Genomic DNA, 15,687 nt, shown 5'->3' on the forward strand with positions numbered 1-15,687 from the left:
TTTCCTTGGTCTCCACCTCTTTTCAAAAGCTTTTCCCCTAAACCTCTGCAGAACTGAACCCTCACCTCCCCTGCTTTTACCAGGTAGCTGCTTAACTGCCCTCAGCCCAGGTCTGCCCCGCCCCGACACACCTTTGCCTTGAGTTTACACGCCCTGTGATGTAAAGAGCACTGGGACTGGGAGGAGTGTTACCTAGTTCTGCTCCTTGGGCCAGAGTGAGGGTCACAGACTGAAGAACAAAGGCCCAAACTTGTAAGAAAGTCCCAAGCTCTGAAGCTGCTTGCCTAAGTCCCAGGGGTCCAGCCCATGAGGAAGACCCTAGTTCTCCAGGACATCTTACAAGAAGGAAGGGGCCAGCCTAACCCCAAAGCGCCGCGGATCCTCTTAAAGAGGGGCGGACCTTTCCACTTCTGCACCTACTCATAAGAGGGGTGGAGCTAGGCCTTTTCTGCTACTGTGGTTTAAAACGGAATCGATGTCTACTGTGTTCTACGAGTCACTAAAAAAAGGGATGGGCCTTCAGTTCTGCTCTGTAAATGACCTAAAGAGGTGCGGGCTGAGTCGTCCAGCCGAGGGAGATGGGTTAACACCAGAGCCGCAAGTCGATGCTAGCACCGTCCAAACGTCGGGCTAATCCCAGTCTTCCCTTCTTCACTAAGGGGGAGCAGTGGACCCAAGTTTTGCTCTCTACAGGAGGCCGAAGCCATTTTGGACCCTGCGACCCTAGGGTTCGGCCTCTTTTCGGAGCTCTTCGCCGTCTTTACCGATCTCGGCCAATTGGAGCGAAAGAAACGAACCAATCAGGAGAGAGAGGCCACAGGATGAGGCTGACCCGAGGCCTTTGAACCCCTCAAACCCAACCAATTGTAAAACAGTCACCGTGGCGACAGTATAGAGGTGAAGGGATGGGCCAGAGAATGCTCAACCCTCCCAGGATTGGTCCACCCCTTCCCGCCGCCCGCTGCACACGCGCATTTTACTTAACCACCATTTTCCGTCGAGTTCTAGCCAATCAATTGCTTCGAAGCCCTAAGCTCCAAAGTCCAATAGGAATCCGGACAGTCTCCGAAAGCGGAAGTGAAGGAAAGAAAGGGGCTTATATGGGCGAGGTCTATGGAGTCTCGAACCAATTGCTTCTGGCCTTTGGATATGACTGGCAGCTACTCAGACGAATAAAACCTCCCCTGGCCAAGCGACAGGACGTAAGGCGTTATTACCAGCTTGGCAGTGCATACTGATTGCGACTGTATAAGCCAATAATCATTGTGCAAAGAGCAAGACCACGCAAACCTCTTTCACCCTCCGCCTCTGACCAATCCTTTCTTTTGAATCCTGTGTGATTGGCAGGCAGTCAGACCAATCGTGATTAAAAAACTTTGAAGCCTCCCCAACGATCGTGAACCGGAGGCGGTTTATTGTTTGTTGGGGCTTGTATATTTGTGTTTGCGGAGACTAAGGGGTACGTGGGGGACGAAACTGAACCGGCCATGGCAGCAGCGGAGGAGGAGGACGGGGGCCCCGAAGGGACAAACCGCATGCGGGGCGGGGCGGGCGCGGCCTTCGAATGTAACATATGTTTGGAGACTGCTCGGGAAGCTGTGATCAGTGTGTGTGGCCACCTGTACTGGTGAGAATCGGGAAGGGGGCTAAAGGAGTGGGGCTCACCTCCATGCAGGGGAGGCTGGGGGTGGGGGATCATACAATTGAGTCCCGAGGAGGGGACATAACGTCTTTTAGGGTACGTGTGGGTGGGAGGGTCACGTCTGTACAGACGAGACCTGTGGCAAGGAGAGGCAGAGAGAGTAGGACCTGGAGCTTTTGGCATGTTAGAAGTGGAGTGGGAGTGTGGGCACCGCACACCTGTGTAGGTGAGACCCTAGCCACTTTACCCCAGAGAAGGGAGGGGTCCTAGCTATCTGGGTGGCGGTGTATTAGACTTGAAGGATAGGGGAGGCATTAGTTGAACAGGGGAGACCTGGAATGTGGGGGCGAGGTATGGCAGGGTGTGGTATGCCCTGAGGACAAGGGCACTTGGAGGGACAGTCTTCAGAGTTTAAAGGGTTGTGGCAATAGGGACTTTTTTGGGCTTGGAAGAGAGGAAAAGGAGTAGTGGGAGAGGGTGCTAGCTAGGGGGTTTGTTTGGGAGTAATGGGGGCAAGGATAGGGCTGGGACTGAAAGAGGAAAGGGTGGTTGAAGAGAATTGGAAATTAAGTTAAAAGGAGAAAGGAGGGGATAAGGGGTGTGTGTGTTGGGGAGAGTAGAGGGTTGAGCGTTTTAAGTATAGATGAACTTTTAGATCAGGAAAGCAGGAAGGCCAAGTTGGCTGGCATGGTAGAGGTGGCAGAAGATATGAAAAGAAACAGCTGGTACTACCTGGGGATTGGTGGTGATATGGGACTCTGAGGTGGGGTCTGTGTCTCTCTTTCCTGTAGCTAGTTTGACCTTTTTCTTCCTCCCACCCTCCATCCAGTTGGCCCTGTCTTCATCAGGTGCGTACTCAGAGGAGATGAAGAGGGAAATGGGGGAGGTCTGAATTGCTGGAAGACCCTGCTGTGTACTGGAAACCACTTCATTTTTCCCCCAGTGGCTGGAGACGCGGCCAGAGCGGCAAGAGTGCCCAGTGTGTAAAGCTGGGATCAGCAGAGAAAATGTTGTGCCTCTTTATGGGCGAGGGAGTCAGAAGCCCCAGGATCCCAGGTGAGAGAGAGAAGGGTGCTGAGGGAAGGTGGAAGACTTCCTCTTTGATGGTGGGGTGTGGAAGTGGAGAGGACATTTCCTGTTGATGTCCCTCTTTCCCTCAGATTGAAAACTCCACCTCGCCCCCGGGGCCAGCGACCAGCTCCAGAAGGCAGAGGGGTGAGTCTTGTCTGATTGTGTTCCTTCTTTGCTAAAGGCTTGCCTAGCTCCACTCTGACTCTATCGATTTCCTTAGGGATTCCAGCCGTTTGGTGACACTGGAGGCTTTCACTTCTCATTTGGTGTTGGTGCTTTTCCCTTTGGATTTTTCACCACTGTCTTCAATACCCATGAGCCATTCCGCCGGGGTGCAGGTAAGAGCCTTCCCTCAACCCCTACCAGGAAACCCCCTGAATCCCCTCAGGCCCCCTCCTGGCTCTGGAGTGGATGCTTCTGCCACAGCTTTCCTTTCTCCTACAGGTGTGGATCTGGGACAGGGGCACCCGGCCTCCAGCTGGCAGGACTCCCTTTTCCTGTTTCTTGCCATCTTCTTCTTTTTCTGGCTGCTCAGTATTTGAGCTGTGTTTCCTTTCTGCCCACCTCCAGCCAGAGGAGAATCAGTATTTGGGGTCCCTGCTGACCCTTCCTTATTCCTGGACCCTCCCTCCAGCCCCTCCATTTCTGTTGGCCAAGGCCAACCATGGCCACTCTCAGGAGGGTGTGGGGAGGAGTGACATCGGTCTGTGCACAGGCTGGGAGAAGCATCTGCTCTGAACTGCGCACTCTTACTCGGTAGCAGTGTGTCTCCCAGCTCTGGGAGTGGAGGATGAACTGAAGAGAAGGTCTGTTTCTCCCCTCCCCTCATCCTTTGCTTTCCCCCACATTTCTCGATTTGATGTTGAAAGGTGGGCAAGGCTCCCTCTTACTTTCCCCCACTTTCCCCTTGTTGATTTAATTTAAATTTTCTCTCCCCAGTGTCTAATATGGGCTCTGATTTTAAATGCTACCTTTCCCTCACTACCCCCTTTATTACAAACTCAATAAACAGGTGAGATGTATTGATGGGAGTTCTGCCCACCTGCGTCCTTCCCTGCTTCCTTCCCACCCAGGAGCATCTCCGCACTTTGAGTAGATGTTTGGTGTGGTGGGGGGATGTGTGCGGGTGAGCCCCTCCTCTCAGGGGTGCAGGGAGTGAGGGCATTACACACACAAGAGCAAAGGGGGCAAGATATGTCAGGAGTTTACTCGTCACTATTCATTGGAAGCTTTGGTTGTGGAAGAAAGTTTGGCAAGGTGGGTAGAGGTTATACAGGGGACAACTGGTCTGGGTCCAAAACAGTGTGGGGAAAAGAAGAGGGAGCTTAAGGGTAGAGGTGTCTGTGGGCTCCTCAAGGCCCTCTGACACCGCTTTCTGCTGCCTCAGGCTCCTCTGACTGATTGAGCTCTGCACGCTCTTCCTCCTCCTCCTCCTGGTTTTCTGGGGCCTTCCTGGGGAGGAAGATTGGGGAGAATTCTGTTCATGGGTCCTAGCACTTCCCCTGCACATCCCCTTACTGCCTGGAAGCCCCAAGTCTGAGATGTTTGGTCTACTCACCTCTCCTCTCCTCGGCGTTGCCGCCTTTGCCACAGGATGGCCCCAATGAACAGGGCTGCTGCCCCAAGGCCTCCGAGGATCCCCAGGGCCAGGGCTAGAGTTCCCAGCCCAGGCCCTCCCACAGAGCCTGTGGGGATATAGGGAGGATGGAGGACACAGCCCCACCACTCATGATTCCTTTTTTGTTGACCATCCCTCCAGTCATATTGGTGTCTGTCTGCTCCTCTGAGCTTATCCAACTCCTTACCTGCAGTTGGTCCCTCCTTGCCTGTTTCTGTAAGACAAAGAGCAAGTCAGGAAGGAAGGCTCCATGTTAGGAGAGGGCTATTTGGTGGGAGCCCCAGTGAAGGGGCTCTTCCTTCAGTTCAGCGTGGAAAGGGGACAGGCTGGGATGCTGCCTTGGTAGGGTTTGGCTGGGGCAGCTGAGGCCTGGGTGTGGGTGCACTGAGGGTAGTATGGGGTGGCTCTTGGGGACAAGGCCAGAATGGGGTAGGTAACTGGAGCCTGCACAGGGCTCCTGGGTGTGTAGGGCAAAGTCTCACCGATGATGCTGATGCTGACGGCACGGCTTTCCTGGGGCCTCTGGCTGGGGTGGGTGGCCACACAGCTATAGGTTCCTTGATCCTGAGGCCTTACCTCAGGGATGAGCAGCACTGGGCTGGGAGGGTGGGGAAGGGGTGTGCCCTGGGTGGGGAGGGTGCAACAGGAGCCTATTTATAACCTCTGTGTACCCCACACTCCTGTCTTTGTCTCCACATCCTCAGATACCCTGTCTTCCTCCCCAGCTCCTTGCCTCCCTCCCTCTCCATGAGCTCCCTGGCCCCCCAGTTGCCAATTATGTATCTCTACCTCCCAGCCCCCTTTCCGGGTCACTCACATCCTTGATCCAGTGGATTTGTGGAGGGGGCTGGGTGGGAGCTTCACAGGTCAGGGTCACAGTACCACCAAGAGCTACTGCTCCACCTTCTGGCTCCACTACCAACTGGACTTGGTCCAGAGGCACAGGCTCTGGGGCTGGGGAGGAGCATGAGGCTGAGAGTTACACCTGTGTGTGATCTCAGTGGCCATACTTTCAGAATGTACTCACCCGAGCTTGGAGCCCACCCCACCTCTGTGCTCGCCCCAGACACTGAGCTGGATGGGGGCTGTGTGCAGGGCTCGTTGTCGGGGAAGGCCAGGGCTGAAGCTGCAGGAGAAGGTAGGGTGGGACGCTCCTCCCCGGGCTGGGGTCACCATCAGCTCTGACTGGAGTGTGAAAAGTCCTGTCTCAGGGTGTCTCCTGGTCTCTTCCTTCACAGAAACCCCTATGGTGGAGGAAGGAGAAGGCAAGGTATCCCAGGGTGTGAGAGAGAGGGATCAGAAAAGCAGTAGGAGAAGCGACCCTGAGACTCACCTTTGCCATCAGGTATCAGAGGTTTACCATCCAAGTGCCAGCTAAGAGTCCCTGCAGGGTAGCCCCCCTCGGACACACATGTCCCCACCTGGGAAAAGAGGGACCTCATTGTCTTTGAGAATAAGAGATTCCATACACACGCACCCTTCTCCTCCCTTTCCATTCTCAGGATCAGTTTCTATTCCCCGTTTCTTCCACTACCTTACTGGGGACACCAGCCTTGAGTTCAGAGGCAGGATCAACAATTTGTGGCTTCCCAGGAATCTCTGAAGGAGGGGAAATTCCAATCAGATGCTGGGACTTTGAAGATTCTCACACCCCTGGTGTGGGAACGGGGCAGCCGAAGTCAGAGGTCTACACACTAGGGCCAAAGTGGCAAGGGCTGGGGTTACAGGCTTTTTCTTAAATGAGAGGTGGGCCTCGGGGAAGGCCCTGGATTCTTACGGTAGACTCGGACTTGGTAGTTGGACTTAGTCTCCTTTCCTTTCCGGGTCATTGCCCGGCACTGGAAAGTCCCCTCATCCTGGATCCCGATGGCTGGCAGGAGGAGGGAGCCATTGGGGAGGACTTGAGCCACGCTATCCCAGGGTTCTCCCCGGGGAGACAGGACCTTCCAAGCTTCTGTCCGGCCTGTGTTCTGGGAGCAGAGAAGAGGGGCCTAAATAGTGCAGGCTCTTTGGGGAAGGACTCCTGAGGTAGGGAGGTGGGGTGCAGGGGCAACGACAGGAACCCCACTTACCAGTTTCCATTCCAGCTGCTGGGGCGGTTTCCTGGGAGCACCCTTACAGTTCAGCACCAGTGGCTTCCCAATCCGGACTGTGAGATTTTGACCACCTACCACTGTCCCTGGGAGACAGCACCAAGGTGGAGGGGCCAGAAGAAGGAGGGAGCTCGGGCTGAGAGAACTAGCACAGGGTGGGCAAGGGAGCTGGAAAAGCAGTGCCCAGGTTCCAGGAAAGTTCTGGGGAGGGGGCAGTGCCTTCCACAGGTGGGGGGGAGCGGCTCACCCCACAGACTTAGGACCAGCACCCAGGCTCCAGCTGTTCCCCTTGCTGCCATCCTGCCTCCTGTCCAGGCTCCTGGCTCTGTCTGCCTCTCACTGATGTGGCCACAGCCCTAGGTGGGGCTGTACCCTCTCCCCTGCCCCCATCTCCCCGTCCTGTCCTGGCACAGGGAATGCTAGGAATTCATGACTCTCGGACAAGAGTCCTTCAGGTACTAGGAGAAACAATTATCACCCCACCCCTGGGCACCGCCACATCCATGGGGGTGGAGAGTGCACTTCCTAGTAGGGTCTCTCGTGCCCTTAGGACCCCCAGTCTGTTCCATCAGTCTGCTGAGGACTACTTGGTGGACCACTGGAGTCCCACCTGTGGAGGCAAGGTTGCCAGGCAACAGGGTTCTGGCCAGGCTGTTGCCCATGGAAAGGAGGCAAAGCTGAAACACGGGGCCTAGGTGTTGAGCACAAGGTTGGGGAACCTGGGGGAAACCCCTTTGGGGCCTTATGAGAGAAAAATATTTTCCTGGGGTTCCTCATATTTTTGAAAATAATTCTCAACTAAACCCAGGGGAAAAAGAAATTTATTTAAAACTGATTTATTTTTTCTGTGAAACTACAAGTTTACAAGTGAGGAGAGAACTGCCCATGCCCGTGCCTCCCCCACCCACCACCCATCACAACCCCACCTGCCCTCGGTGCTGCCCGGATCTCTGATGGGTGGGGTTCGTGGTGACAGTCCTGTGAACTCCTGATGATGTTTGTGGGCCAAGGATGGGGCAGTGATTTTACTTCCCCCCATACTTGGCTTTTTGCAACCTCCCTGCTCTCCCCACCCTCACAATTTTGGACTGAGGGAAAAAGAAGATACTTCATTTCTGGGGAAATCGAGGGAGATACAGATACAAGCACCCTAACCCATACTTATTTCAGAATAACCCCCTCCCCATTCTTCCCCTCCAATCTGCAAATAGTAGCTAAAAAAAAAAAAAAAAAAAAAGATTTAAAGACATACCACAGGGGAAGGTGGCATTTCCTCAGAATTACTGCATCTAGCCCTGCCCGAGTTGTGGGAAGAGGGAGGATAGGCCAGCCACAACACGCCCCAGACGGCCTCCACACCAAATGCGGCTGGAAGCTGCCTGAGCAAGCAAAGAACACCTGGGACTTACAAGCAAAGGAGAATACCTAAGCAATTTTAGGGGGGCAGGTGTGGTGACCTGCTGAATGTGCTTCCTGATGGACAGGCCTGGAGCAGGTGGGTCTCTTCACCAGTTCTGTGTGTGCCCCTCTTTTACCCCTTTGGCTATAACCCCTAATATGGGAAAGCGGGAAATTAAGAGAAAAATCAACATATTTATAAAAAATACCTGCTTCCCCAAACTAAAATGAAAATTAAGAACCAGAACAAAAAACCCAAAACCAAACAAACAAATAATGGACCCCAGGGTTTCTTCTTCTTTCCAAAAAAAAAAAAAAAAAAAATCAACCCTAAAACCCAAGTCAATTCCCTAAAGTAGCAGAAACTCCCTCCGAGGTAGATATCTGAGTCAGACACTCTTGTCCACCGAGCTATTCTATTGGTTTAAGATGAGCTGCTTATGAGGTAATAAAGCTGTCTGGAGGGGCAGGGGGTAGGAGGCAAGGGGGCATGGCCCAGGTCCTCTGTCCAGAAGTTGTGTCCCTGTTTTTGGCACCTCTGGTAGGTAGGGCAAGGCTGGCGTTCTCCATAGATCCCAGAGCAGATAAGCGGTGGGGGAGGGAAAGTGGGTGAAACCAGAGAGTGAGAATAGTTGTACATGTGTGAGAGAAAGGGATCTGAAAAATAGGATTCTGGATGTGTGCGTGTGTGTATAAGAAATGGGGAGATTAAAGACTGAAAAAAAGGAAAAAGGGGGAGACAGACCCCACTTTCCTCTTAGGGGATCCCATCTCCTTGCCAGGTAAGCAACACCCCCAGCACTGAGTCTGGTGAGGGAGGGGATGACCCCATTTGCCCTTCTCTGCCTTGTGCTTCTCCTGTGTCGGGGGTCTCCGGATGCTTTCGTCCTCTTCAAGAGTCACCTCGTGAGCCCCCACCCCTGTGGCCCTGAGGGGTGAGATCAGTTGGAAGTGTCAGAATGAACGCTCCCTGGTTCCTCTGTTGGGGATGTCACTGAGGACGGGGTCACAGCCTCCTGCCAGCCGCCATTTGCCTGGAAAAAGACAGACAGCTGGGGTAGGACTCTGAAACCCAGAGTGGGGGACAACATTTCCAGGGAGAGGGCCTTCCTGTCCTGGTGAGAGGTGGAGAGAGGGGGCTTCAGGGATCCACTCACCCTCAATTCCCGAGGGCTGTACATCTGGCCTCCCCCGAGGTTATCCCCATAGCCCCCTGGCCCCATTGAGTGTCGGAGTGATTCCACCTGTGGGCAGCAAAAGAGAGTATGGTGCGGTGAGAGGCCTCAAAAAAAAAAAAAAAAAAAAAAAAAGTCTTGTATCCTGAAGGGAGGGAAAACCAAGCCTGGGAAAACTGAACTTAAGGGGAAATGGGCCATCTGACCTGGGAAGCAGAGTACGAATCTCCGTTGAGCCCGGGCACCCCCAGAAACATGTCTCCGGATCCTGAGAGACTGAAAGAGCCTCCAGAGCCTTGGGAGAGCAGAGAGGGAAATGTGTAACAGCCTGTGATGGCAGACAGGAGGCATACCATAACTCTGTTTCCAAAAAGCCCTCTGAACTAGCTCTGTGGGAGTGTGCCACAGTGCACAGATTATCCACAAGACAACACTGCAACACTCAGAAGGATCAGGCTGCTTCCATGCCTCCCCTGGCCACTTGCTAGAAGAAAGGCAAAGATGTGACTTGGCTGCAGTGGCCTCCTCACCCTGACATCTTCACCCCATCTTAGCTTGGTCTCTCTCACCCCCAGAGGTCCCCACTCTGATCCTGCCTAGATAGGAAGTCAGAACAAAAACAGGAAGTGTGCAAAATGACCAGCAAGGGTGGCAGCAGGGTGTACCTGCAGAAGAAGGGGGTGTTGGGGAGCTGGTGCGGCTGTGGCCTCCCTGGGTGACTGACACGGCAGTCTTGACGGCATAGATATTTGCCTCCTCTTGGAACTTTCCAATATTTTTCTTATAGCGAATCCGCTTGTTGCCAAACCAGTTGGAGACCTATGGGGCGTTGGGCAGAAAAGAGGGTCAGTTGGAAACCTTTCCCTCTGTATGGCTCTCAGTCCATAGGATTGGAGAGGTTTTTGCCAGAAAACTCCTCCCCAATACCTGAGAGACAGTGATTCCACACTTCTTGGCGAGCTCCTCCTTAGCTTCCTCACTAGGATACGGGTTACTCAGGTGGGAGTAGAAATATTCATTTAGGACCTCAGTGGCCTGTTTGCTGAAGTTACGGCGTTTGCGTCTAGAGAGGAGGGAGCAGGATGGTGGTGAGGGGGACGCTGCTGTCCCAGCACGGCCTCCATGTTGCTTAACTCCAGAGGGCGCCACTGCCGTGGGGTTTGGTGGTGTGCAACTTGGTGGCCAGGGGCTTGGGGTGAAGAAAGGGAAGGAGCCTAGTGCTGGGGGCAGGCCCAGGCCCCTGGGCCCCACCTGGCATCCAGGAAGCGGGAACGCAGGATCATGACGGCCTCGCAGGTGCTCTGCTTGAGCTGCATCTGGATGGCACTGAACTTTCGATGGATGATGCTCACCATACGCTCCATCTCCTTGGGTGCCACCGGCCGTGTGCGGCTCTGCTCCCTCAGTAGGTTCATGACATGGGTTGTGAACTCATTACATGCCTGCATTGGGGACCGGAGGGCTGTGAGGAGTTTGGTCTTGGGATTTCCCCCAAGGAATCTCCCTCCACCCACTCCAGTCTCCTCTCCTCACCTGCTCATACTTCTCTAGCTCCGAGTGGTAGATATGACGAATCTGAGCAAGTTTGCTGCGATAGTCCGAGTGTTCGATGGAGTTGTCAGGGGACATGCCGCCCCCGGAAGCTGCAGCGGCTGCAGCTGCTGCTGCTGAGCCCCCCCCTTTCTCAGGCCCAGCCACACCCTCTGCCAGAAGCATATTGTCCAGGCGCATCAGCTGGGGGTCCACTGGCTCCTCCTCCTGGGAGCTTCGAATGCTGAGGCCTAGTACGTAGGTGAGTGGACTTAGGGACCCCCACACCCAGTTCTTAACCCTCCAGGTGCTACCTGGAGACCCACATTTCTTTGGTTCCCTCCCAGTCCCCCTGGCAACCTCCCTGACCCCACTTTCCTTAAGGCCCAAGTTGTCAAACTCTTGGCCTGTGTCTGTAGTGAACAGGGCTCCATCCCAGGAGGTGAGGAATCAGAGAAGGACCCACATACCAGTTTTCTCCTTGATTTCACACAGGACGCTAAAGAGAGCGGGCTTCATTCGGTGGCAGTTTAGGGCATGTTTCCTTGGGAGGGATGGGAGAGAAAAAAGTTGTGCTATAGAAACAGGCAGGTGTGAACCATGAGAGTGGGGAACCTGGGAACAAGGAAGGTAAAAAAGGGGCTGGGGCATAATGTAGTTGGGGTTCTTGGGAAGAGGTAAGCTCTGGGAGTGTGGAGATGTGGGAAGCTGCTTGGCTTCAGGCCACAGAGAGAAGGTGGAGGCAACAGGCTAAAGGCCCCTGTGGGCAGGCTGGGGGCTGTAGGATATGGTCTAGAAGGATGCAGGGGGGACTTTGGGGGTGACTGCATACATGAGGGTGACTAGGTAGATTTCAGGAGAGATGGAGACTGGGGAGAAGAGTCAGAGTTTGAGGTGCCAGATAGGGGTTAGGGGTGCCAAGCTAAAGTAGGGTGATCAGTAGAGATGTGTGTGGAGGATCCTGGGACTGAGCAGGGTGAAGCACGGGTGAGGACCCTTGGAGACTGGGCCATGGAGTGGTAGGAACCCTGGGGAGGGGTGTGGAGGTCCCCAGGTCTACAGAGGAGGCGGGTGAGCTGGGTGAGGAGTTAGGGAAGATGACAGCATAGCCATTTCTTAGTCCGGGAGTCAGAAGGGGGCTCTGGAGATGGAAGATGTTCCAGGGGAGTGTGGGGGGCTCAGTCAGGGGTTAGGAGGGGGATGAGACCACCTGGGTCCCCATCTTTAAGGTTTCAGGGCCTGGGAGCAGGAAGGTTATCTCGGGGCTTCCGGGAGTAAGGAGAGAAGAGAGCTGTAGGATCCTGGAGTTGGGGGCGGGGGGACTCCCAGAAGACTCAGAGCTTGTGAATGGGGCTTCTGCTGGGTCTGTGTGGGGTCCCGGGGTGGGGGCACTCACTTGGCCTGGGCCTCGTCCAGGCTCTGGTCGGTGATGGTCATTATCTGCTGCAGAATGTCCCCGATGTCTTGCTTCCCTCGGCCTCCCGGGACCCCCCCCACTACCCCCACTGGGGTCTCCGCCACCGGGAGGCTCGCCAGGGCCCCCGGGCTCCCCACCCACCAATCCCAGGCCCCCCCGGCCCCCGCCTGGAGGGGGCGGCCCCAGCAGACGCTCGTCCATAGTTGGGGGGGCCTGAGGCCCCCTCCCTTCTTCGCCCCTCCCCCCGCCTTGTTACTTCCCCCCCAAACTCGCTGGGGCCGCTGCTCCCTCCGCCCCAACCCCCGCCCGTCTCCCCGTCTCTCGGCTCCCCTGAGGGTTCACCCCGGCCCTGAAGGGAGACCTAGGGTACCGGCTGGGACCCCACAGGAGACCCCGGCCCCCGGCGGCGGAGAAAATGGAGCCGGAGAGAGAGAGGAGGCCCAAGCGGGGGTGTGTGTAAGAGAGAGGGAGGAGGGAGGAGGGAGAAGGGGGGGAGCGAGGGAGGGAGGCTGGGGGAGGGGAGGCGGGGAGGAAGAGGAGGGGAGAACAGAGGAGAACTGGGAGGAGCTGGGGGCGGAGAGAGACATGGAGGAACTGAGACCGAGTCGAGGAAGGGAGAGGGGAGAGGGGAGGCGGGGAGGATACTAACCCACTGGAAAAAATATGGGAAGGCCCCGGGGCTGGACTTCTGCGGCCTGGGCCCGGGGCATGATGGGGACGGGGGTCCTGCTACCAGGGTTCTGAATCAGGGATCTAGGTGATCTGGACTGCGCCTGCTGGAATGCCTGGGTTCTCAGACAGCTCAGTTCATATTTCTCGTCTTAATGACTCCTCTCCCTGTTCTACTTAATTAAAATCAGGAGAGGGGGTGGGGGGTAATTAGGAAGGTCTCCAGCCGCTGCTTAATAAGCCAGTAATTAACCAGCCAAGGAGGGAGCTGGCCTCGGGCCAGACTGGGGAGAGAGGCAGCCCCAGGCTTCGCTGCCCTACCTTCCGCCCGCAGCCCCAGATAGCAGTCTTCAGTCCAGAGGGGAGTCACATTTATTCATACAACCGAAACATCAGACAGACGCGGAGCAGTAGTGGAGAGGGACGGTGGTTAGGGCTGCGTCCATTCACAGCCTGCAGGCCCCCTGGTCCCGGGGCTGGGTGCTGGTCGTGGGAGTGGGAGAATAGTCTCTATTTCTTTGCAGTGCCGCCCTCCCTTTCTTCTTTTTGGGAAAGAGGGTGGAACTGTCCCTCAGGTCACAACCTTAGGAAATTGGCCTTTTCTTGAGAATTGGAGGCCTGAGCCCTCAGATCCTGCCTGTTGGCTTGGCTACTGAGAGTGTCCCCTCAGCTCAGTACCAAGGCTCCAAGCCACTCCTTGAGATTAGAGTCACGATGGGGTGTCCTTTGGCGGCTGGGATCCTCTTGCTGCCTTGAGCTCCCATGTACTCAGGGAGAGATTTAAATGACTATCCTACCTTGATTATTCCCAGGGTTTGAGGACTCTCACCCCCTCCACTTCCCAGGGAGTGTGAATAAGGGTGATGAGTATTGAGATTTCTGCTGGGTTCAGTCTCTGGTGCCCCTGCCAAGCAGGGTTGAGGGTATGTATGGGGCTGCCCAGCTTTGAGCCTCAGGAGTGAGTGCCCAGGGACTGGTAGGGACTCAAGTCTCAGCACGCATGTGTGTGGGGGGCCGGGACCTTTGTTCTTCCATTCTACCCCCACCCTGAACTCTCAGCAGCAATTCCAGGAGCTCCTGTCCCCCTGGCGGTAGGGGAGGCTCTGACCGCTGGGCTTCAATCCGCTGGCTCTGGAAGAGTGTAAGGAGGGAAAGGTGCTGGTGAAGAAGAGGAGCAGGCCTTGAAAGGAGCCAGGGCTGTTTTGAGGGGCATGTGATGGGAATAGGGGGTCTAGGGCCTGGGGAGGAGCAGATACAGATACCTGGGGGGAAGAAGGGCCCCAAAGAGAATAGGGCCAAGAAACCAGGAAACATGGGTCTTGCCTCCTGGGCGTGTGTGTGTGTGTGTGTGTGTGTGTGTGTGGCAGGGAGTGTCTTACCTGGTGACTGAGGATGGTGCTGTAGAGCTGTTCTCTGTCTTCAGGAGGCCAGGATGGGGCTGGGGCTAGTCTTGGGGGATTGTGGGGAGCTTGGAAGGTGGCCCTCTGCTCCTCTAGGCGACGGGACTGAGCCTCAGCCACCAGGTCCAGAAGGAGCTCAGTCTGCAGGGAGAGGAGGGAGGCCGAGCGGCGTCCCGGGGCTGAGAGAGGAGGGGGAGGGCTCAGAGAAATTGGCAGGGGGTGAGGGATGGGGACTGGGAGAGACAGAGTGAGGTGATTAGGGACTGGTGCCCAGAGGTAAGGGGGTACAATGGGGAGTCCAGGGGAGTTGGAGAAAAGGCCCATGATGGAATGGGCTTTGGTAATGGGATCAGGAAGGATCTGGGCACCAGGGTCAGGGATCTCCCTGGGTGGGCGGGGGTACCTGTGAGGCGGGTCCCTGGAGGAGGGGATGGAGGAGCAGATCGCCAAGGCCGAGTGGTGGTGTTCACAGGGGGCCAGCTTTGCTCATCCTGATGGGGGCCCTGATGCCGAGACATCCATTGCACTCAAGCAGGGGTGGGGTGGGCAGGGGGCTAGGCCAGCGGCCTCTTTTTTTCTCTTCCTGTATCTCTGTCCCTGCCCCAGCGTGCCCAAGCCCTTCCAAGTACCCTGAGTCTACCATCACTGGATCTCTGCTCAGGTCCTCTCACCTCCCTTTCTCCCAGGGTCAGCCTTCCCCACCGGGTGCCAGCTCACCTGCTCACCATCCTCTTCTTCCTGGGGTCTCTCAGCCTCCATCCCCTGGAGGGGAGAAACCAACGGGGGAGGGGTAGCAAGGATTTGGAGGAGGGCCGGAACCCTGAGTTCCTGAGGGGAGTGGGGGCTTGAAGGGGTGGGGGTGAGCCGGGGGCTGGATGTCTGGGTACTAAGCAGGAAGCTGGGTTCCTGGTCAGCCCCCCCACGGCCCCGCCCATCCCTGTCAACTTCCTCCAGTTCTCTTTTCCCACCCAAACCGCTTGCTCAACCTCTCTCCCCTCAGGGGAGCACAGAGACTTCGAAAAGCTCCTCCAGCCCAGTAGTGAAGGGGTTTCAAGGTGGGCAAGAACTCTTGGCCTTCTCATCTCCAGGGCTTCAGTAGCTGCCCCACCCCCTCTGTTCAGCTCTGTCCCCTCCTCCCCTTCAGCTCTGTCAACACAGGAACTAGCTGCACAGGAAGTGGTTTCACTCCTCAGAACCCTAACCCCCAGGTCCCATCTCTCCTTGAGATGGACCCTGACATAGGATTCTGTCTTCCCTGCTTCCCAGCCTTATTGGGAATAGGACAGGCATGGTCCCAGTGGGAAGCAGGAGTCAGATCCAAGGTTGTCAGACCATCAGAGGTATACATATACCCTTAGTACTGGGTCCAACACACAGTGAGTGTCCAGTAAATGTGCCGAATAGTTAACTCTGCCTTCTAGGTGCTTGGTCTATTCAGCAGACAAGATATGCACCAAATGTGAGGTGTGGGTCAGGGGAACATTTTCTCTGGTCATGAATGAGGGATATAGAAATGAACGAGAGAGGACCTCCTCATTGGCTTGGTCTTTGATCTTGCTGATCAGGGTGGCTGGCACCAAGGTGGAAGCACAACACACATTTGGGACCTCTACATGGACGCCTGTCATAGTTGGGTGTTTATAGCTGAGCGACTTCAAACATGGAATGTGATGA

At 55.6% G+C, this 15,687-nt stretch overlaps 4 protein-coding genes across 6 annotated transcripts; 1 reads left to right on the forward strand and 3 right to left on the reverse strand.

The window, feature by feature from the left end:
• Positions 1 to 1,246: 1,246 nt before the first annotated feature.
• RNF5 (ring finger protein 5) lies at positions 1,247 to 3,744 on the forward strand. Of its 2 annotated transcripts, XM_028509151.2 has the most exons (6): positions 1,247 to 1,627; positions 2,472 to 2,490; positions 2,586 to 2,698; positions 2,803 to 2,857; positions 2,934 to 3,051; positions 3,158 to 3,744. In XM_028509151.2, the coding sequence occupies exons 1-6, from the start codon at positions 1,488 to 1,490 to the stop codon at positions 3,253 to 3,255; spliced, it is 543 nt and encodes a 180-aa protein (XP_028364952.1). In that variant the 5' UTR covers positions 1,247 to 1,487; the 3' UTR covers positions 3,256 to 3,744. The 2 variants fall into 2 exon arrangements, with proteins under 2 accessions (XP_028364952.1, XP_028364953.1); XM_028509152.2 differs by lacking the exon at positions 2,472 to 2,490 and having other exon boundaries at positions 1,492 to 1,627.
• Positions 3,745 to 3,900: 156 nt separating this feature from the next.
• On the reverse strand, positions 3,901 to 7,142 carry AGER (advanced glycosylation end-product specific receptor). Its single transcript, XM_036023875.1, has 11 exons — positions 6,672 to 7,142; positions 6,404 to 6,510; positions 6,109 to 6,301; positions 5,866 to 5,930; positions 5,665 to 5,752; positions 5,381 to 5,575; positions 5,149 to 5,285; positions 4,814 to 4,955; positions 4,519 to 4,545; positions 4,272 to 4,398; positions 3,901 to 4,165 (listed from the first exon to the last, which is right to left on the reverse strand). Exons 1-11 carry the CDS (start codon positions 6,721 to 6,723, stop codon positions 4,066 to 4,068), a joined length of 1,233 nt encoding a protein of 410 aa, XP_035879768.1. The 5' UTR covers positions 6,724 to 7,142; the 3' UTR covers positions 3,901 to 4,065.
• Positions 7,143 to 7,613: 471 nt separating this feature from the next.
• On the reverse strand, positions 7,614 to 12,160 carry PBX2 (PBX homeobox 2). Its single transcript, XM_028509455.2, is given in 10 exon segments — positions 7,614 to 8,856; positions 8,980 to 9,066; positions 9,204 to 9,292; positions 9,663 to 9,816; positions 9,925 to 10,060; positions 10,249 to 10,439; positions 10,531 to 10,778; positions 10,998 to 11,071; positions 11,924 to 12,021; positions 12,023 to 12,160. Coding segments are annotated over 10 exon segments (1,293 nt in total). The 5' UTR covers positions 12,146 to 12,160; the 3' UTR covers positions 7,614 to 8,763.
• An 807-nt stretch (positions 12,161 to 12,967) lies between these two features.
• On the reverse strand, positions 12,968 to 15,118 carry GPSM3 (G protein signaling modulator 3). 2 transcript variants are annotated; one of them, XM_036023886.1, is made up of 4 exons: positions 14,731 to 15,118; positions 14,417 to 14,516; positions 13,993 to 14,246; positions 12,968 to 13,744 (listed from the first exon to the last, which is right to left on the reverse strand). In XM_036023886.1, exons 1-4 carry the CDS (start codon positions 14,770 to 14,772, stop codon positions 13,598 to 13,600), a joined length of 543 nt encoding a protein of 180 aa, XP_035879779.1. In that variant the 5' UTR covers positions 14,773 to 15,118; the 3' UTR covers positions 12,968 to 13,597. The 2 variants fall into 2 exon arrangements, with proteins under 2 accessions (XP_035879779.1, XP_028366568.1); XM_028510767.2 differs by having other exon boundaries at positions 13,993 to 14,192; positions 14,731 to 15,112.
• Between the last annotated feature and the right edge of the window lie 569 nt (positions 15,119 to 15,687).

Source organism: Phyllostomus discolor, chromosome 4, assembly GCF_004126475.2.
Source record: "Phyllostomus discolor isolate MPI-MPIP mPhyDis1 chromosome 4, mPhyDis1.pri.v3, whole genome shotgun sequence".
NCBI lineage: Eukaryota > Metazoa > Chordata > Mammalia > Chiroptera > Phyllostomidae > Phyllostomus > Phyllostomus discolor.